Source organism: Eurypyga helias, unplaced genomic scaffold (genome assembly GCF_000690775.1).
Source record: "Eurypyga helias isolate BGI_N326 unplaced genomic scaffold, ASM69077v1 scaffold29077, whole genome shotgun sequence".
In the NCBI taxonomy this organism is placed as follows: Eukaryota; Metazoa; Chordata; class Aves; order Eurypygiformes; family Eurypygidae; genus Eurypyga; species Eurypyga helias.
Window position 1 is genome coordinate 14602 of NW_010260334.1, and position 22735 is coordinate 37336.

General features: G+C 44.5%; 1 protein-coding gene across 1 annotated transcript in view; it reads right to left on the reverse strand.

Annotated features, from left to right (window-relative positions):
- NPAS2 (neuronal PAS domain protein 2) overlaps nt 1-22735 on the reverse strand; it is a gene marked incomplete at its 3' end in the record, with an annotated part of 48133 nt that overhangs the window by 13850 nt on the left and 11548 nt on the right. Inside the window, exons 6-13 of the mRNA XM_010155013.1 lie at nt 21705-21794; nt 15854-15974; nt 14723-14836; nt 5705-5823; nt 3607-3689; nt 2621-2727; nt 1275-1422; nt 606-687 (exon numbers count right to left, since the gene is read on the reverse strand). Coding sequence (XP_010153315.1) covers nt 606-687; nt 1275-1422; nt 2621-2727; nt 3607-3689; nt 5705-5823; nt 14723-14836; nt 15854-15974; nt 21705-21794 — 864 coding nt within the window. The remainder of the gene's footprint in view (nt 1-605; nt 688-1274; nt 1423-2620; nt 2728-3606; nt 3690-5704; nt 5824-14722; nt 14837-15853; nt 15975-21704; nt 21795-22735) is intronic.

The window sequence follows — 22735 nt, forward strand, 5'->3', positions numbered from 1 at the left end:
TTGGCCGACCTAAAATGACTTGAGCAGAACTCATCCCAGGTAGGCCAGCAGAAGACCCAGGCACAGGGGTCACTGTCCCTTCCAAATAGCACCCAACCAATGCATTCTACAAAGAGCTATCACTGAGCTGGAAAAACAGAGCAAGCTACTGCCATAGTTATTTTGTGCCTTCAGATGCTTTTCTGAATCTTCCTTTTGCATTCAGTTGGATGTGATGCAACGGCAACCTCTGTGAGACCCTCAGCCATGAAATGAGGAGGAGCTTTTGTTTCTTCCTCAGCAGATCACTGAGATGTAGCCAAGAAGTCTGATTGCCAGGACATGTCCCAGTGAATCTTTAAACTGTAGTAACTTGTCAAGGAAAGGTGGAGATATCTCATGTTGCCCCTGCCCATGTTGCACTTAATTTGTGGCTGTTTCTGATCTCCAGGTTTATCCTTTCATGAACTTCTCCAATTTATGTTAAAATTATTCAAGTGAGCAATGAATTCTCAAGTTGAGAGAATCCTCCCAGAAAGACAGTGCTGGAGTCTTCAGTGATGTTAACACAGGAACAAATTGTGATTACTACATGTGTTCACGGAAAAAAGCTTTTCTCGTTGTACCTTTAGTGCTGAGGACACAACCTCTGAGGACACTTCTTCCAAGCCCATCTCCTGTCTCCTCTCCACCCGAACATCTGCATAACTGAATGGAAAATAAAATTCTGTCTGTCAACATGGTATTGTTCTATTTCATAAAATGTGCTTTAAGCAAGTGGAGGAACAAATTATTGCAACATTTTACAGGTTAAATGAACAGCTGAAAATTCACTTAAGTCAAAGGCTAATGAATAACATTTGAAAGACTGTTTTAATTTTCAGTTTTTGCTCTGTTCCTGTCTTCTTTAAGTCAAGAAGTACAAGTAAAGGTCAAGTTCACATCCTACTTTATGACTTCATTGTGAAACTTCCACACATCTCTTTAAAAACAACGTAAGGATTAGAGGAAGCAAATAGTTAAAGGATCTGTCTATTCTCTGGTTTTTGCACAAAATGGAAAAATGCAACGGTTAATCTGCCCCTAAACTCACGACTGACAAATCAGGCTTAGCATAAAGTAAGGTTTAGTTTAGATAATTTTTCTGTAATGAACACATTTCCTTCAGAAAGGTCAGACTTAATGTTTTGTTATGTAAAAGATGTTCTGTTTTCAAGAGCAAATGTTGGCAGTCATGAGGATGCCCTTATCTTACTGTCCTTACTGTCGCCACCGGTTGATACGATTTTCCATACCTTACCACCATGTGTGTGCACACAATGAACTCTGGCTTGGAGTTCCACTGGTGGTAGGTGATATAGTAATGGGTCTGGAGCCAGATCCACTGCTGTCCTTTGGTCAGAAACCGATAGCAGCACGACTTCCCCTTGCCAAACTGCATCACTGTCAGCAGAAAATACACACACAGCTTGTAGCACAATTTCCGACGTGAAAAGAGTGACAAAAATATCTGTGGCCCCATCGATTCCCAAGAGAGACAGGAGCCTAAGCACTTTTCGTGTGAGTGGTCCCCTTATTCTTAAGGTAGAGCAAAGATCATAAAGATCAGTAGGTAACTTCTGACGCTTGGAAGGGTACATTCTTACAGGGTACAATCAACCTCAACTTTGGATACTAATGTCTGCTACAGTTTGAACATAGATCTTACCCTGGTTTATGTGCTAATCACATACTGCCTAATTAGGCAACTGGGATTAATTTCAAAGAGTGATCATCTTAAATTCTGTAGCAGAAAAGTACAAGATAAAAATGCTGGAAAAGATGACTATTGTGTGCAGATGGATTCAGGATGAAGTGAGTGTAGGAGATAACATTGTGCAAAGACAAAAATAATTTGCGACTGAAAGAAAATTCCCAGACTGACAAGAATTCAAACTGCAGTAAACTGGGGTGTACTGCAGGTTTTAAAGTTTCAATGACAAAATTAATCTCTGCTTTTTTTTTTTTTTCCCCCTTAGTGATTACAAGGGGCTCCCAAACATGCACATATTTAGCCTTTCTGTATTTTAATGTCAACATACAATAACTAATGATGACGGGATATTTTCAGGACACCCAGAGGCGGTAAGCTGAGATGTTCCAGTCAGTTTCGTAAGCAAATATTTGAAAAGCATTGCCTCATTTTCATTACTTAGTGAAAGAGTTTTTCACATACATCTTTAATAGACTGTATTTAAATAACCACAGGTAGTCCCAAAGAGAGGGTGAACATTAGGGTAAATAATCTACCAGAATTTTACAAAACAGTATCTCCTCTGATAGTGCTTGAACCATTCCAACGTATTCTTTACTAGTAGAGCAGGTGTCTAATCTGGTGCATTTTACCCATTCAGTGAGTCTCTCTGGCTGCTTCTGGGGATACAGAAGATAAAATTGTATTTTTCAGAGCTTGATAAGCCTGGCCCAGGCGCCCATCAGCTGCGGTGCCCTCAATCTGCTCTAACTCCACTGAGTCATACAGGAGTGAGGCAAGGGCCAAACCTCACCTTCTGAGTTTAAAAGCAATTTTAGCTAAAACTACACGTCCCTGAAAAGGGCTGTCCCAGTGACTCCACAGGAACCTGGGCCAAGCGATACTTACAGTGTTCATGGCACCTTGCTAGCAGCTCTAGGTCGTCTATATGGTAATAGTCGTAGCCCGAAGTACCCAGCACTTCAAAAGGCAAGTATCCTATAATCGGCGGTGCTCTGTGGTTAGGCAATATAAGTGAATTCATAAACCACAAAACAAGCAGTTTGGCATGTCGACACGGATATGCAAAAAGAACCAGATCTGCCCTCACTTACTGGCGTACAGTTGTCCACCCCAGGGGACCGGATCCTGACTTTTCCCTACCTTGTGCCCAGGATGCCCCCAGGACAAGGCTATGACAACCCCATCTTTCCTGGGGAAAATGTTCTTGTGGAAAGCAACTCAACTTCTCGGGGACCTTCACACAGGAACCTGCTGTGAGGGAGCCCTTCCCTGGCGGTTCCTTGGTCAGGGGCTGTGCTGCAGCTCCCACAGTCCCTGCACAGGGAAAAACGTGTGGCAAGGGGATAGGAAGCCATCATCTTCTGGGACCCGGGAGAGAGGTAGGAGGGGACATCATCTGTGCTGCTTCCCCCTGGGTGCCTGCAGCGCTCATCTGTGGCGTGCTGAGGCAGTTGCTTTGTACCTATGCCAACACGGTTCCAGCATAGAGACTTTCCCTCTGTAACTCAGTGGGAACTGCACACATACAATCAATGGCTGGATTTGGAAAGAATGATTTCTGCAGTTGTACAGTAATTAGATCATTTTGCTCTGTGACAGACTTTGGTCCGTTGGTATTTTTAAAGGAAACAATAATGAGCTAGTCCTAAATTTGGCCTGAAAAATAGAGTAATTTTGTTTTAAAGGCTGATAAAATAATGCAAAAATAAATGTAAAATAGTAAACATCAGCTTTTATAGGAATTTCAGTGGCTGTCCTCCTGTTTACACGATTTATATGGGAAATGGAACGCTATTTGGGATAACTGCACTTATGGAAATAGCAGTAGACAAGCACTGAACACAACCAGGATTACTTTTCTTGTCACCAACCTGTGATCCAGGAATAAAAATTTCCACTCCAGGCTGTGTCTTGATGTGAATTCCTCTAGTGGCTCTTCCACGATGCACATCTCCTGTATGGTGAGGAAAACGGACTTACTGGGAGTTGCAGCTTCACCCCTCTGCTTACTCTAGCTTTTGTTAGCGATAAACACACAGTGCACAGGGCAAGAAAACAGACAATTCATGTGTTTTCTGGCAATTCCAGAGAGTGATCTACTGTATTTATCAATGCCAACATTTTTTTGGGAGTTGGGGAGAACTTGTGATGCACACATACTTAAGCTGCTGCACACAGCAGCTCTTGGTGCTCATGAGAATAGTAATTAATAAGTGAATTAGAGGAGGCAGGGCACAGGGTTGTCTGTGAGACAGGAGACCCTTGCCCCAGAGGGATGAGGGTCAGGAGGCAGGAGGCAGTGGTTAGTTGTTGGGTGGAGGTGGGAAGGGGAGGAAGGATGGCACCATGGTACATGCCCAGACGTGGGCTGGGACTGGCTGTGTCCCCATGGCTGGTTCCCAGACCGCTCGCAGCTCTCCTCCGCCAACCTCTCCTCTCTTCCTGGTGGTTTGCAGAGGTAACTCCAGCTCCATGACCTGCCAAGAGTCAGCCTGGAGACGCCTGGCTTGGGACTTGCCAGCATCAGTGCTCAGGTTTTGATGGTATCCAGGATTACTGTGTTCCCCATGTCTCTCCTGCAGGAGGGTCTCCATCATCACTGATAAACACATCCTGCCCACCGGCCCCAAATGCCGCTGTATCCCTGCATCCTGGTGCCACATCTCCCTGGGCTGTGGGCTCAGCAACACCCTCCCATCATCTCCACTGCCACTTTCCTCCGCTGTCCCTCTTGGGGAGAGAAGCCTTGCAGGCCATCAACGTTATATCCTCTCGGGATCAGAGGACAAGCTGAGGCGTGTTGCCATCAAGCGTGCCTTCGGTACGTATGAATGCTCACAAAGTTGATTAAAGTTGCTGGCTGTACAGAGGCAAAAGGCTTCAGGCATACCTTAAATTCCTCTCTCCCCCCTTTTCCAACCTATGCCAAAATCCAGGCTGATGCCAAGAACATACCCTAAAATTCAAGGTGCAACATGCAGACATTGCTGTGTGCAGCCAAAATGTTGATTGTGCCTGCCTTAGCCAGTCAGATCAATATTTTTGCCTTCATTTTAGAGGATGAAGTCAAAAGCGGGGCTTAAGTGAGTCACCCGGGTGAACTGAAGAGATTGGTGTCTAGGATTTCGTGGCAGCTAACACCTTCTCCGGGTTGTTCAGCAGCTGCTTCCTCCCTAGCACTGGGCAGCTCATTGCCATGTGCAGCCCGTTCCTTTTGCCTGTTTATTTTGAGAAGTTAGCTACCCAAAAGCTAGAGAATTTGCTTACAGGGTTCCCGGAGAACCATAACTCCAGTTCCTACTGCTAATATGATTACTGTGGTTAAAATTTATGGGAAGTGTCCTCACTTACCATAAAAGGGACCCTACTTGCCTGCTGGGGCCGTGAATCAGTCAAGAGTGCCCTGCCAGTCCCAGAGCATTAATGGAGCGACGCCAAGGGAGCAGTGATTTCATACCGGCTAGGTCTCAATTAGGTTAAAAATTTCTTAACCTCTGAGGACAGAATACCCAGTGGAGTAGCTCACAGTTGTTAGTTAGGGAACTGCAGTGCTGGGCAGAAGGTTGGGTGGTCTATTCTTATTTCCACAATCTTACTACCAGGATCTGTGAGGAGGGAAACTAGCAGCAGTCACCTGAAGACACTGAGGGGCACAAACAAAAGCGTTGGTGTCCACCTGTACAGTGTCCCACCACAGGAACAGAAGGCTGCAAGGAAGAACCCAATTTCAAAGAGACTTTACAATTCCTAATGCAAGGAGGGTTTCCACTTCCCGCACAAGGGGGGCAGAAGTGACACTGCTTCTGCGGATCCTGGCTTGCTCTGATAATCCTGTTCACTGCATTTTTATGCATGAAATGTGATATCTGTAATCCATTCAATTAGCAAAACTAAGAACTTTGTGTGTCCCCCCATCTGAAATTGTTCTGAGAAGTTCTGAAATGAATGGGACCCGGGGTGCACACTTACCTTTAAGAACTGAGGTGTTGCCAAGCGAACCGTCGCAACGAAGCAGATCTGCTTTCCCGGGGATGTTCTGTAAGCCCTTGGGACAGCCTCGTCAAAGCCATTGCAAGTGGAGTTAGGCACTAGGGAGGGAAAAAACCAGGACCCGGAGTCATGCCTCATACGAGATTTGCTCTGCCTGAATATTTTGCACACTTGAAGCATACTAATATCAATTTTATTCAGGGAAGTGCTCTGAAAGCTTTTAAAGCTGATATGCATATATTTAAATCCAAGCCAGTCATGTTAGGCAGAAAGACATCAGAGCTTAACTTCAAGTATGAATCTTATAGGTTAATCCTGATAAAAATAAGGCCAAACCTTATTACAGAGCATAAACCAGCTTTCTGGAAAGAAACCCCACGCATCCAATTGCTCTTTTTCACCATTCACAAGAAAAAATACATGCTGCAGCATGCCTAGTGCCCTGACTTCCACGAGGCAGTGAAAAAAATCGTTGGCAAGGGAGGGAGCTGAGGAGGGTTCATCAGGTCAGCAGTGACAAAACACGGGGGTCCACAGCCAGCAAGGCTTCATCAAGCTAGCAAGAGCCTGCTTTGTGATTCTCAGCTGCTCAAGTGCGCCTTCCCCTTCTGTATCTCAGGACACCCATCCCCAGCGTGCCCAAGGTCTCCTTGCTCTAAAGGGGACCCCGTGTGCGGCACTGGCTTCCGGAGCTGGGCACTTCTGGTGAGTCTGCAGATGGCCTGCTGCCTCCCCAAACACTGGTCAGAAGGGAAAACTGGATGCGATGTGGCTACAGATTTTGTGTATAGTTTTTTATCTGTGTCCTTCGTGACTGCATGGCTCTTGTGTTGCTTTGAGAGCCCACTAGCACCTCCTGCCACAGAGATGAGTTGCCAAAAGGACGTGTTTTGCCTTCAGTTAGCCCACAGTCCCATGTTAGAAAGACATACTGCAAATTATTTACCCAAATACAAGCTGTTTGGAGGTGGTAATCCCACTCCCATAGCCGTGAAAGAAAACTCTGTGCTAAGCTGCAGTGGGAGCTGGGCTGCTCCTCGGGCTCTTGCCCTTCCCAGCCGACTGTCTCCCATGGGGGCAGAGAAGGTCCTATCTAGCAGCCAAAGTTTACTAATATGAGTTAATCTGATGTTAATAGGAATTAATGCTAACATGAAACTATCTTTCCTTACTATTAGGCTCCCTATATCCAACTTTATGAAGTGTCCTACAGTTTGTCTCTTCTGCACGGGACAAAGCAAGGATAAATATGTCCATTCCTGTGAAAATGGAAGAGTTTTTTACCTATCTGGGAAGGAGATAACTATAATTTTTTTTATTATTGGGTGCTGGACTTTAGTTCACTAGCATATACTGTAGAGATGGAAGAAGTCTCCACTCGTCACATGTGCTTTTGGAATCCAATTCAGCCTATTAAAAGTCTTAGAATAATGACACCTAGCTTGTACCAGGGATAACAGGGTATAAGACAGAAAAACAAGTACTCTGAGGAGAATTCACACCTGTGATTATCTGGTTTAGGCCACTGTGCACACAATATATAGTGCAGCAAAAAAGGGGAAGAAAGATTCCTCATCTGAGAAGGCAGCACAGATGTGAACATCCACAGAGATTACAGCCCTCTCTTGCAGTTGAGTCTGGAGGGCATGGCTGACTGGATGTTGAGATAAAAAAATATGGGCAAAATTCCCCTCCTTTCGCCAGCAAAGCACACTTGCTCTGGGGACTTCCTAGGAATATGTATTCCCGTTCTGCTCCTGGGGTTATGTGCATATTTGAGGGCTTCTATGGGATTATTAATACAAGAGGTGAAAAAAAGAAGAGTTAGAAGCTACAGGAAACAACAGAAGCCTGAGTAGGGAGTTATTGGTTCTTCTGTGATACCATTATTTTGTGCAAATCTGTCAATTTCTGTAGTCAGTCCTATTTAAAAATGAATGGGATTGCTATAAACCCACATTAAGGACATTGTAAAAAGTTACTTCCAAGCTTACTATGTCATATGTTGTCACATTAAAGTCAATGGGGCCGTTTCTCTCTGTAATAGCCAAGTTCAGTAGCAAATGTTTGCAGGCTGGGCTCTAAGAGATGAAAATAAAGACAAGCACATTCCGCCTCCAAAGTACAGGTATGATAAGTTAACCCAGTTAGTGAGCCCATGGGCTTGGAAATAGCACCAACTGCAGAAGAAATGCCCAGTGGAGTCGCACCAAAAAGAGCGGATGACTTTTTTATGTCAGCTCTTCGATGCAAACAGCCGTGAGCCTGAGACGTATTCCCAGAAGAGAGCAGAATACACTCCTGGATGTGGCATTTACAAAATAGGATTATATTTCCAAGAGGTAAATGCACTACCAAAAGGGCAATAATTATCATATAGTACAGCTATGTAGTAACTTTGGGATTTCATCACAACATTTAGGAATGTTGAACGTGACAGTGAATGAATAAGTCTAAGGAGATGAGCTAGAGCTGGCCTGGCAGAAGGTCATCCAGTCTGCAAAAAGCTACTGTGCTACCTCCATACTCAGCTGCCCTTCACAAAGCCCAAAACACTAAAAGCCTCGATGATGCAGGCAGGTAGGCACAACCTTGAAAGGTACATCTTGATCTGAAAATAACAACTACAATAATTGAAAGGAAAAAAAAAACCAAACCAAAAACCTGTATTTGTTTCTAAATCACTTTGCTGCCTGACTTACTTTGTTGGTATCGGTTCTTCCCATAGGTCTATCTGCACAGCCTGGTTTGCTCTGCTCTTACAGCTGGTCAGCAAATTTCAGCTTTTTGTTGATAAATTTTAAAATATAATTGAAAAAGAGACCAATACATGAACTAAAAAAAAAAAATTAAATCCTGGTATAATCTTTTAAACATGCCTTCTGAAAAATCATACTTTATAATTCTCCAAGCCTCCTTAAAAGATACACACAACATCTTGAAGTAGCAAAGTTGAGTAGTGAACTTTCTGAGACCATCACAGAAAAATACCGGAGTGGAAAACACAGGATGAAGTCTGAGGCTATGATGGTGTTAAGATCTATAGGTCAAATACAGGTCTTGGAGGGCTTTTGTCAGAAGGTGCCTGATGAAAATGTTAAACTGGCTATAAACAGGTGGGCTGGGGTAAATGAGGGCATGTGTGTTTCACAATTAAATGATCTACACAAATTATCCTGAGCAGGGAATTAGAAGGTCATGTGACAAAGCTAAATACATAATCAGAAAAGTGAAACAGTTGTCCCATGTATATCAGTTAGCTGATGCTCCCTAGCATGAATTTTAATAGATTGTGCAGTTACCTTTCAGACCTGCTACTCCTATAGCTATCACAAGTCTTTTGTAGAAGTATTAAATTACGTGTAAATATCATAGATATTTGCAGATAGAAAGAAACTGCTTTCCTATATATGTGTTTTATTGTTGGTGGTGGTTGGTTGTTTGATTTAAAAAAAAAAAGACAATGACACTAAGGACAAGATGTTAAAAATAGGTAATATAAGAACCAAGCCCTTAAATTCTGTAGAGAAAAAGGTATTTGTCCTTAGGGATACAAGTCATGCCACATGAAAGCAATGAAAACATGTTTTAAAAACCCCAGATCCCACATTATTCAGTTAATAATAGTACAGGAGTCAGCTGCTTGGTCATCTTATTTTAACTTAGGTTCTTTAAAATGTATTATTCCTGTAACTGCAAACCTCTCATTTATGTGTTTTGAAAGAAGAAATCTCTCCTTCCTATTTTGTCCATAGATGTTAATGTTTAAGAACCCGTCTTAGTGATTGTCTAACAAACTTAACAGGGATTTCAAAAAACACAAGCCAAACAGACCAGAATAAACCCAAGATTTTTTCATATAAATAAATTCAGACCACAGATAAATAGAATATTGAGCAATTAATATATATAATGAAGAAATCTAAAGTGCTGGTGGCAAGCCAGGCTGCACTCAGTAGCTTTGGATGAGCAATAGCGATGTTGTCCACACATCAGTTGTCTACTTCGATCTACTCTCTCCTCTTCCCTCCTCCTGCTTCTGCCCTCGCCATCCCATGTTAATACGAACCCCAGGCAGATTCTTTAGGACAGGAATGGTGCTTTTTTTCTTAAGTGCCCATAGAGAGCCCAGCGTAAGTGCTGCAGATTGCTACCTGCAGCTTCTATGATATTGTTAATAGCAAATAATGATAAGCGACTGCTGGTTCTGATCAAAACACTCATTTCAGCTTGAGTTATTCTTGTTATCAGATGTTTCCACACATGCTTATGGAGGCTCAAGATCAATGTATCTTCTGTATAAATATGTTTATTTCCTTTAAAAAGGAATCTAGATTTAATTAATTGTTCTGGGAGTGAAAAGATTTTTTTTTTCTCCTGAGCGTAATAATGTTCTTGATGGTTATTCTTGTCTCTGAGAGATGTATCAGCTAACAGTAGAGTATCTGCTGTTATTAGCATCCAGTAACCAGATACTTCCTGAGTTTCCATGTAATTGGGAACAAAAATGCACAATTTAAAATTCCACTATAATATTTAATTATATTACTTGATCAGGAACTCTTTTCATGTAACGGTTATCTCCTCCTTTAAGAGGAAAACTTCAGGCGTTTTGGATGAAAGGACAGATCTGCCACTTTAAAGATGCTGGTTGTCCTTTTTTATATTGGTGAACACTTTGAAAGGCAGGACTCTGGCTTTGTCCCTTTCGGGAGTTTTTAAGCAAGTGTGTCGCCTCAGAAATAGGACACCAAAGCCAATATTTGGTTACATAATTGTGAGGGATCTTTTTCTGTTTACAAACGTACAAACAATATTCACAGGAGGGATAAATCCAGCCTGCCTTATCTTTTCTTATCAGAGTGAGCTATTAAGCGGCTTTGTAAAATAATTTATTCTCACTTAATTTGACATTTTATACCGGGAGCTAAGCATTTCTTTGGATCTTTTGGAGGGTTATCTTTGTTACTTGCCTCCCCCCGTCAGCCCTTGGCAAAACTGTGGGAGTCAATGCATTATTCATTGGTGATGCTGACATGACTCTGCCCCTTATCAGGTACTACTGGTCAACAGGTACAGTGATGGCGCTCGGATCCCTCAGATATTTGCATATATTTATCTCTCCTGTTAAAATATGAACTAGAGGACCATAACCTGAAATATATAAAAATATCGGCATAAATTCCTATTTGCAAATTGAAAAAAAAACAACCCACCCTTGTGCTCTGAGAGCAAGCAGGCATTTCTCACAGCAGCAAAGAGGGAACTCCACCTCCCTCTCCTGAGTGGCCCACGGGCCACCTCCCCTCCACTCAAAGGACTACAGAGTCTTCACGTCAGGTTACAGTCCTGCTTTTCTCATTGAAGCTTAATTAACGATGATTATATAATCCTCCCAAATGGCAAATCAGATCTCTTGTATGTGGTGTAGCGCAGGCAGTGACTCATGCAGTCCTTCCGCACAGCTTGCACTGCTGTTTGGCTGGCTGGCTGCTCTCGCTCGGGCACAGCTAATTCGAGAGGGGGGTTTGCTCGTGTGCAGGCGGCTTGTGTCACATCCCGGGTGTTGATACAGCTGCAGAAATGTCCTTGCAACAGAGGTTACAGACTACAGGTGCCCACACACCATCCCTGGGACCAGCCCAAGCATGGACCCTCCTGCTAACCCTGGCATGGGGCTGTGCAGCTCCTTTAGCCTCCGGCTGTAGCTGAGCTCAGGAGCTCTAGGGATGGTGATCTTCTGAAAGACTGAACACATGCCGTGAGCGATGTGAACTTTCCCAGGCAATTTCTGGGAGCTGCATCTCCCTGCCCCTTCTGGGATGGGGGAAGATGCCAGTGACTGCTCCTCTGGGGGAGTAGCATGGGTTTGATGTAGGTTGTATGTGACCTGGCTCCCTGATGGCAAGCCTGGTGACAAGTCACCTCAGTAGATACCAGGTATTTGTTCCGCTTTAGCAGAAACAAATAAAAGTCTTTGGCATCTCAGTACAATGGCCTTTGAAGCCCCAGAGCTCCCACTAAAGTTAGGGAGAGCAGCTAAGCCCCTAACTGGCTTTCTAAGCCTCAGTCCTTCAAATTAATCCGTTCAAACCCATCCCTATATGATGTTCTCAGCCATAAGTCACAATGCGATTAACGGAGAGGATATGGGGAGGGGAGTTGTTAAGGCCACTGGGACCCCAGCACACATGACCCCCTTCCCCCAAGCACCATCATTGTATGAGCAAGGCTAAGTGAGAGGGAAAGGCAAGGGATTCGTTAGGACTGTCACTGCCATCACCCTCCATTAATGAGAATGGAATAGTTAAGCATCCTGATGGGATCCTGGTGGGATACAGCCTGCCCAAGGATAAAAGAATTTCCCCAGGCACAGAGGGTCTGGTGTCCCTGTGGCAGGAATGTGCAGGCAGGGTGGACTCGGAGTATGCTCAGCAAACCCTTGGAAACAAAGGTAGGATTTGGTGTAGGGCAGCTAAAAAGAAAAAGGCAGAGATTTGTATTTAGAGAAGAACATCCTGTATCAGTCTCCCATGTGTAAAAACATGCTCACACTTCCGCTGCTGTGAAAAGCTACGGGGAAAAGCATTCTTGAATACATTCATAAGGAACGTCTTCTGCTAATTAAGATTAATTTGCAATTTCTGTCTTTCTCCCCCCACCAGTATGCTCAGCTAACTCCTTCCTTATCTTTAGCTTAGCTTCCTTCCTTCACAAACACCTCCGAAAAGCAGGATTTGGGGCCAGCTGATCCTATGAACGTAGGATCAGCACTGCCCTGTGAGTGATGTGTCTGTCCCCCACCACCATTCCCACCGCTCTCTTCCTCCCTGCTTCAGACCTGGAGCAGGGGTGGACAACACGTATTTATTTAATGGGAGGAAAAAGAGAGCAATTACCAGCAGGTCTGTCAGGTGACAGCCCCGGGGTGCGTGGGTTGGGGTGACAGTGCCTGATACAGGGAGCAGGGGGGACCAAAGGGCAGCTGTGTTCATAGAGTGCTCTCTTGAGCTGATGCCCCCTGTGCCTTGCTTGGGGGGCAGCTGGCTAATGCTGGGAGGTTGGGAGGTTTGCACTCTCCTCCGGCTGCTCGCTCTGCCCTTGGCCTGAGGTTACCAGCTCCCAAGCAAACGGTTCGGGGCTGCTGCTACAGCGTGAGCCTGGTACACTTGCTCCCACTTCAGCTGGGAGGTGGCTTTGTGACTGGTTTAGGAGCCAGGCTGGTGGGGAGAGGGAAGAAGGGGCCATGGGGGCGACCCATGGGCAAGGGGGAGCAGTGCTGGGGATGCACTGGTGAAGCAAATATTTCCACCATCCCCTGCACCGAACTGAGGAAACACAAGTCAGGATGGGCAATCTGCTGTTCTGTGATGGGGAGAGGGGGGGGGAGCCAGGAGGCACCATTGCACGGAGCCGGGGCAAGGGCCATCCCTTCCTTAACGACCGGAGGGTCAGACTGCAGCAGATATGGGATGAAAGTAAAAGAGACTAAAAAAAGTGGAAGATTTAGAAAAAGGTGGCACGAAGAGGGGAAAAAAAAAAGAAAAAAATTGCAGCAGAAAGCACATGTCTTATTTGAAAGCTATAAGCTGGGGTCTTTGGAAAATGATTTGGTGTCTTCTGAAAGCAGTATGTTCCCATTTAGTTTATATGCATTAAGCTAGGGAAGATAGCTGTAATGCAAGTGTTATCTTTCTTCTGAGAAATAGCCCCTGATACAGACGCTGGGATATGAAATCCTAACGGGTTAGAGGGCAATATTAAGGTCAGTCCAAAATAAAAGGCTGAAAATCCTTGAAGAAAATGGATCAGAAATTCCCCTGGTAGAAATGTATCCTTATGAGTCAGCACCTGAAATCCGGTTTCTGCTCTAGAAAACAGAGCAGCCTGGCGCGTGCATCTGACAGGCAGCCGCATTTCCCCTCACTCAAACTAGAAAGCATACAGGCAGTTACATTTCTTTCATACCAATAAAGCCTCAAATCAGATGGCACCAAACAAGAAACACATATCTCCATCCCGCACGTAGGTTTCTATTCTAGTCATGTGGAGCAAGAGCAGAAAGTTAAACGGGGACAGGGATGTGTTGTTTTTTTTTCTCGCAGTGTGGCGTGCGGTTTTTGGAAAGCACGGTGGGGAATTTTTTTGCTGAGGATGACCTATTTGGAACAATACCAGCAACTTTGGAAATGCCACTCTGGAGTTCAATCAGGCAAGTAACTCAAGCAAACTTGGGCAGGCAGAAGAAGGGAAAGTAATAAAAGAGTATTTCATTTGTGACACTAATGGCTGTGCTGTAATCTGTTTGTTAGGGAACGGGCAGGGTGGAAATCTGCTCTTCATCCATTGAAGGATGATTTCCCTGGGCTGGCAGTGGGGCATTAACGACTACGCTGACTGTATATCTTTCCTTTTTGTTTTTGGAGAGTGCTGGAGAGGAAGGTAAAATGGCAGCTGGAGAGGGAAACGGGTGGAAGTGCCCTCAGCCACATCGATGCCAGCGGCAGGGGACCCCTCCGTGGTGGGCGCAGGCACTCAATGACATGGTGCTGCCGCCTTTCCCCAAAACTTTGCAGAGGAGGGTGAGAGAGCAGCTTTGGCAGATAATCAGTTCTGGCATGGAATTTGTGTTTAATGTAAGCCAGCAGATAAGGTAGCAAGCTTATCATTTAGCTAATAGGCAAGAGTCTTAGCACACAGTATTAGTGAGCGCAAACAAACCCTCCTCTGAACCTGTCATTATCTGCAAACTTACCCACGGTCCAGGATCACTGCTAAGAAGGGAAGGGCAGTAACAAAAGCAACTAACACAGTTTCACTCTTCACAGGTATTTGTCCAGCTATTGCAAATCAGCTGCGAGGTCCGCGTGAAGCAAAATTTACCCCATAATGGTAAAAGTAGTCCTTTCAGTTAAAAGCCTGTCTTGTTCAATGGAGCAACACTTATATTTTATTTTACACATCTAAAGTAACATTTATACAACAATTAAAGCTTACCATTGCTGTAAGACCGAAAATTTCCTACAAATTTTATGTATTCATATGTTGGAAATTCCTTTGGGTTCAAACTTCCTCTCAGAAGATGACAATAAAACTCTAGTTCATTGTCAGCTGGATTGTTAAAAGAAGAAGAAGAAGAAATAAATATACTATTTAAGCTAAACACAACCAATGGTGTCTTCTCAACCCCAATCCTGCAACTGGCAGCACGAGAGCAGCTTGTTACCACTCAGAGTCCTACACTTGGCTGTGCTATACATTGCAGGATCAGAGCCTGTGCAAGGGATCACCTTGCAGGGATGCAGGTCATTCAGCGCTGTGCACACGCCTGCCTGCAGCTCGGCAACGGCCCTCGGGACCAACTCGCCCTTCTCTTACACCACCTTCCTCACAGGAGCTATGCTGCTGTAGCATGGGTGAAGCGAAGGAGAGGATTGGATCCTTCATGTATAGCTTCTTTTCTATTTAGGCTTTTCACGACTCACAGCTGTTCTACATCTTGTGTTGGAAAACTATGGCTAATTACCTCAAAACACTATTAAACTGACTTTGGCATATTAACTATCAGCTGCAGGTTTTGTATATATAGTAGATTAAGCAGCTGTACATCTTACATTATTGTGCGTTTTCTGGTTTCCTACGTCTTACCTCCTGGAGTGAATAAGGATAAGGCAAGTAAAAACACTTTTAAGAAAAAACAAAATTCAATTTGAAAAAGAATTACATTGATTTCACAGATACTTTTAAACTATAATGCAGACCGAAGGTATGTGATACTAGCACATCTCTGAACAGCATCTTACTTGAACAGGCTGAAATATCAATTAAGATGTGATTTGTCTCAGGCAAACTCTTGGTTTCCATCAGCTAACCTATTTTCCTTAGCTGTCTCAAAAGATACGATATTTAATAATTAACATAACTGTAAGTAGTCTTATCCTAGTAAAATAACAGCAATGAGCTTCATTTAAAAACAGAACCAAAGAGTCATTCCAGGTGGCAAGATCTCTTTAAAAGGCTATGCACCTAAGTTTTGTATTGCACATCACATAAAAAACTCTTTCTGGGAGAAAATTTTTATCCTGCCCACGCTTTTTCATTTACTGGGGAAGATAAAATAAAACTTACTTTTTAGGTAATCCGGTGAGGCAGAATCCGTCATAAGCATACAAGAAGATAACATCTTATAAATTTCTGAATGTTCTTGTTCTGGGAGGAAATTTAGCAAATTCTGGTCCAAGACATCACACTGCAAAGAAAAAGAACCTTTGAGAAAAACAGAAGCATCACGACAAGCAACGTTTGCAGGGATGCACAGCAGTGTGGATACGAAGCCTGTGGCAGTTGACACTGATTTCCAGAGACTCCTGACAAAGCCTAAAACGGGGGAAAAATGCTGGGTAAACCAAGCGGCTGCTTCCCTCTGGGGTGAGTGCTGAACAGCACTCAGCGATGTTCTTCTAACCTTTCCCAGAGACCATCAGGTGCATCAGGTATGTCCATGCAATTAAATGATGAGACCTGGGAGCGAGCTGGAAAATGGGCGCCCGATACTGCTCGCCAGCTCTGTGCACAGGCCTGTTGTGGATCACTGGAGCTTGCTCCCTGCCCAGCAAACCCTGACTAGTGGGAGCAGTGGGGCTGGGAGTCACCCTGGGCCACTGGCCCTGAAAGCCAGGTCAGTCCCGGATCCAGTGCCTCCCCAGGGGGAACCCTCAGCTCCTGGGAAGCCATGGCTCTCCCTTCCTGCATCCTGATAAGTGGGAGCAAGGAGAATGGGGCTCCCCAGGCATTGCTTTGCAGCAGTGGCAGTTGGTCCCCAGGGAGGGGGATTTCATGGTGCCACTGGCACAAGCCCTCTGGCCAGCCAAAGGCTGAATGCCTGGGTGTCTTCAGCCTGAAGGTCAGCTGGCATGAACCTGAAATCCGTATGAAAATGTGTACTGAGATTTGGGAATGGAAAGAGGAGGTGGATTTGTGCAAAAGGCCATGGCTGGCCCAGGGTGGAGAAGACAAAGAGCCTGTCACAGGGCTGCTGAGAGGAAGGCCTCACTGTGTTCATCACGGTGACTAACCTGACGCTAGAAGAGCATATCTGGAAAGAAGTCCTGAGATAAGGTGACCCTCTGATGGCACTGACTTCCATCCATCCCACTTGAGAATACCTCGGGCTGAGCTGGCACACTGACACAGCTTTGGATGTTGTCAGAGCATCCGCTATCAGACTGCATATTCGTGCTGAAAATGTGTTAGCCCTGTATGAGACTGGCAAGTTATTAATCATCATCATTTATTTACGTATTTACACAAGACTGCACTTTGGTTTCCCTCTGCTTTCTACCCATGCCTGCTGTTCTGTGTGGAATTCCTGTTTAGTGTAGTGAGATGCCTCGAGTATACTTTGAAAATCAGAGTGCTGTGCTTTATACACTTATCTTGATGTGATAATGTATCATTTTAGCTTATTGAGTTATAAGTATTTATTACATGTGCTTGTTACTTGAATATTCCTTTTGTCAAGGATACTTGAAAATTATTTTCATTACTTTAGTGTAGACCTTACTAATATGCATCCTACTGATACAGCATGTGATTGTTTTCATGTATGTATGTATAAATACATACATACATTATATTTATATAACACGTATCTATTTATTTTGTATACACACACATATCTATGTACACACATTGTATTTATAGTTACACAAAGTATAGTACCTTGCTTATGTAATTTGGGGCATATGAAGAAAGAGCACCTGATGGGAACTGCAGTGGTGAGTCCTGTTCAAGGCATATGGCACAATCTCAGAAAAGTAATTTTTCTTTCTCATTCCCTTTCTACCTATAAATGGCAGATAATGATACTTATCCACCCATTTCATATCAGTCTCAGTTACCACTCAGTGGTAACTGCAGGAGGACTAGATGTGAGCTGTCACCGCTCCTCAAACTCACTGTTGCTTCTTCAGTGATCTGAGGAGGTACCACCTTTTGTCTCCATCCTGTGGCCAAGCTCTGACTCAAAACCTACTATCAGTTCTGCAGTGTCGTTTCTGTTTAAGGTGATAGCTGCAGAGGCCTTCAACTACACCTACGGTTGCATTTGCAGGAGAGTTTTGTTCCACACACCCCTCAGAGCAACCTCCTGCTCTGAGCACCATTGATTTGCAAGTCCTGGCATTTATAGTTTTTGCTGCTGTCATGTACCATAACCAGAATTTAACTTCTGCTTTGCATCTTTGCTCTCAGGAAATACCAACTTCTTTTTTTAATGAGTTTGAGGAAAATAATAAGGTGTCTGCTTCTCACTGTGTTGCACAACCCTTGCCTCCTGCAGAGGTAAGGCACACCTGTAAAGCAGCGCACAGATCAGAATTTCTGGATCTTGTATGTATCAACAATGTTCTTGAATCAATATGTCAGTCAAGAATATATTGACAGGTCAGATAATAGAGAGAAGGAAGCAAATAATCCATGGTCTCGCTGGGACTGGAGGAAACACTGGGCAAGCTATTGAGAACTAATTCTGCACCAGACCCAAAGAGTACTATAGCAAAAAGGCGACCAGAGAGGTGGACAAAATTTGATCATCACAGACAAAAAAAATGCATGAGTTGGAAGGGAATGGTTTGCAGCTTTGTCTAATTATTCCAATTACTCTGCAGTGGGCAGTGCTGCAGACGCAGCCACGAAGCATTGCTGAATGAGACAGGCAAAGCGGGTAAAAGATAAATTACAGCGACTGTGGGTAGAGCAATTAGATGAACTACGTTAATGTGTGTTTATGCTGCTAAGCTTGGAATCTACTCCACACCTTTGAATCTATGGATCACGCTAACAGAAACTTCTGTTTACCCCGATAGCTACGGCAGGCAAAGAAACAGCACCTTTGCATACATAGATGCTGGTCCGTTCTAAATACAACGCACCAAATTCTGCAGCATTTGGTGCATAGCTAAAATATCTGTGCAGTTTCAACAAAACAGTTGTACTCCAAAATGGAGCTCCTTCCTCACCGTTCCATTGTTTTTTGGCAGGGGGGGCTAAGGAGGAAATATGAGTTACTCCTGCTGCAGGGATAAGAAAAAAAAAAAGGCAGGGGAACTGAGCAAACACGGTCACTACAGGTATGGGAAGGTGGAAAGCTGCAAGTGAGACAGACTTCTTTCCCAGTAACCCCAAAAATAAAGATAGCTCTGCTCTTGTGTGCTGGGATTTGGCCCCCATATCAACCTGTATGTCCTGCACTGATGCCCATGGCTACCCTGTAACAGCAGCACGGCATGCATAACTTCGGTATGCTTCTAAGGTGCTATGTCCTGGCCTTTTCCACCCTACATTTAACGTCAGCACCCAATACAGCGGAGCAGCTGCCTGAGCTTCACCAGGGAGCCCCTGGGGAGAAAGAGCACCCCCAGGAGCAGCTCAGGACTTCCAGGGACCTTCTGCCTTAGCACATCCGCCCCCTGACCAACCCTCATGGACCATCATGTGGGCAGGTGCCAAGCGCGGACCCCTCAGCTACAGGACTAAAGCTGGGTGAGATGTACACCACCCTCCTGCTCCAGGAGCAGGCCAGCACCTTCTGCCTGTGTCAACGGACAGGCAACATCCCTGCGAAAGCTGCGTCTCCTCCCATGGGCTGGAAACCGGCATTCTGCTGCCGGTGTTTAACTGTTTCGCTCAGCAAAGCAGGCAATAAAGGACAGAGAGGACACTGCTCCACAGGCTGCATAGTCTTGGGGTCACAGCATACCATCTGACTGGCAAATGCTGTGAGTTGTGACCAGGCTTCCAGGAGTTCGCTTCTACTGTAGTCAACCTTACCATGTGAGCTGAACCTCTCTACATCAACAGACCCTAGGAATAGCCTCCAGATCTTCTAATAAAATACTATTTAGAATTACAACAGGGGAAGTTTGTGTTTGAAAATGCTTTGTGGAACTTACGAAAGCTGTATTAAAGAGAATTGGAAATATTTGTTCTCAACACCAGAGTCTTTCATGATTTTAATGAAAGAAAATACATCAGATATCTTGATAGGGGCCCTCAGAGAGCCCTGCTCCGCATTCTGCCCGGTTTTGCTTCCCTTTCAGTGCTCAAAGCAGAAGATTTGCAGAGTATTTTTTTCTCCCTGCAGTCACCGAGGAGAAAGAACTGGTATTTTGTTCCTCAAACAGTGACTGAATTTAGCGTACAAATAGATCCTGGAGGTAAACAAAGTAAGCCACATAGATTTTCCAGATAGCACTCTGATCAGCTTTAAAACTTAAAAATACAAATGCAAAGAACAGCATGGGACTAACATTCCTAGTGTGCATCTAACTGCACATTCAGTGGAGAACCTGCCCATGGCCGTAATGATTGCTGATCCTGGGCAGGCAGAAGCTTTTACTGCCTGCTCAGTTGCGGTTTCTGGGATACACCCAGTCACTCTGCACTCTGAGCTGGTGGGACCAATATCACTCCAATATCACGAAAGTCTGTGGGAACATGGGCTCCACCTCCAGCCCCAGCAAGTTAGTCCCCAGTCCTGGCAGGTTTGTCCCTGGCTTAGGCTGCTATGTGCTGCTTCTGTGCAAATGAAAAACTACGGTCATCCTTGTCCTTGTTTTGGGCACCCAAGGCATGACTTTGGGATGGAAAACCAATTTAGTTTAATCAGAGAGTCCAACCTAGGAATTAGGAACCTGAATTCATCAGGGCTTAAGGTTTTAGGCACAGGGTCTGAAATGTGTCTTCCTGAAGAGCAACGATTTCCCACAGCAGATCTACCCTCTCCTCTGAGAATCAGTATTTGGAAGGGATAGCAACGAAACCCCCAGACCAAGAAAGACAAAACCCACCGTGGAAATCAGTAAGTCTGTGAAGACCCAACACACTGCATGCAGGACAGGGCTCTCTCTGCTTTTGAAGTAAAGGCAAACATCAAAAAATAGTCAACTACTGGCTTTCTCGACTGTTGAGGATTAAAGAAAACTGAAATAGATTCAGTTCAATCTGTTGTTGCATAGCAATATTCTTGCATTTACCAGGAGCTGCCGCCTTTCATCAAGTTCCTTTCGTCTCAGAAGAAAATAATTTTTGTTCGTATTACGGCAAGGTAGCGTGTGTGAAATACATTTGTCTGGGTGGAAAACAGAACACGTATTTGGTGAAAAAGTAAACGAGAGGAAAATAATTGTAATTTTCCTAAGAACATGGCGGGAGGGGGTGGTACAATAATGATTTGGCAGCTCTTTTTTTTCTCCTGGGCATGCATTTATTTGAGACCAAGCCACTAAAAATGAGCATGAGGATTAATCCTTAATTATTGTGCCATTTCTCCTGGAGCAGCCTTAGCAACAGGAGCAGGGTTTGGCGCATTCCCTCTTCCCTGCTCCTCCAGCCCAAGCCAGTGCATGCAGGAGCATCACCCACAGTGAGACCCAGCAGCCCTGTGTGATGGACCCTGGTGCCGAGCATCGGCTTCTCCAGCACCTCCTGGGGGCAGGGTGTGGTCCCCTTGGGAAAACACAGCCGAGATGTGGGGGCAGCTCCATCGCAGCCACTGGTGAACTCCCACTCCTCTGAATTCAGTGAGGGTTTTGTCCTTTGCCTCCCTGGGAGCAGAATAGGCCCTTAACAAGCTCCTCGCTGGGCTGCCAGCAGCACTGGTGCTATTCTCTGCTAGCTTAGAAATCAGAGATGGAAAAGATCAGCCAGGTCACCCTGTCCCTTCCCCGGCCAGAGTATTCCTACAGAGCTTTTTCCATTCAAGCCGAAGTGCCTCTTAGCAACAAAAACCTGAAGGGTATGAATCAGACGAAGAGAGAACGGAGCTGATCAACAGCAGTGACCAGCATAAGGCAGGGACAAAACCCCGCACCGCATTTTCAGGAAAACACACCCCACACCCCGTTTTGCATCCATTTCTAAAAAAGCAGGGCCCGATCCTACGACGTGTAGTAGAAAAGTCAGTGCCAGAAATACTCACCGGTAAATGCCCTAGAAGAGGTGTGATGCTGTCAGACACGTAAATGATGCTTCCACCTGTGGTTACCGCTATAATGAAGCCATCTAATGCCTAAGGAAAACAGACAAGTGGAGAGTGCTTTAATAAGAACGAGGGGTGTAAACAGGGCGTCTCATTGCATGTTGATCAAAACAGTTTGACTTCAGCACCGCATTGTTATCATGTTGTAGGAACGTTATCTCAAGTTGCAGAACAGTAATTCTCTGATTCTACAGTCTGATTTAACTTTTACAACACTCTTTGTAGTCTAGTAAAACCTACTGTTGAAGCAACAAAGGGCTCACAGGAACATTTCATGTCTCGGTTTTTAAATTAATCACACATTTTAATAATGCAAAATGACTAAGACTGGATCCCTTGGAAGTTATTAAAATGAACATTTGAGCTCTGTGTAAATATCAAAGGACGATGAAAGGATGCGGTCCTATCTCGAAATGGTACTTCTCCACAAACCCCATAAATCTCAGTTTGTATTAATGTAACGTTGCATATTACTGGGCTTTCATGTAAGTAAAAGCAATGCAAATGACCAAATAATCCTTAGCCTGAGTTTTAATTGAGTGATTTATTTTAAAGGTCATGGTATTAGATTACTCATTCCAAGAGAAATTCACCCTTCTGCAGTTTTTCCCTCACTTTGGTCCCACCTTGCTGTAAGTCCCTTCACTCCTAGGACTGAAAGGGAATGCCAACCTTATCCCCATCCTCTCCATAGGACCAATTTCACCTTCAAAATTTGTTTCTTCTTTAGTCTGAGCTGCAAAGCTTTGAGCTAAATCAAAGTTAAATATAGGTAGATTTCCAGATCCAAAGCAACCTCCTCTGAGCAGAACCCTCCCAAAAATGAAAAGTCAATAGTAGGTGCTCAGAGACTATATTAAAACCTTCCCAGTGTAATTATGGAGTCACTGGTGAAGCACCCGAAGCCTTCAAGTGGAGTGGGTCTGGGTCCTTCCTGTCATTTCACTGGTGATCTGGAGTCGGCCTTGCCA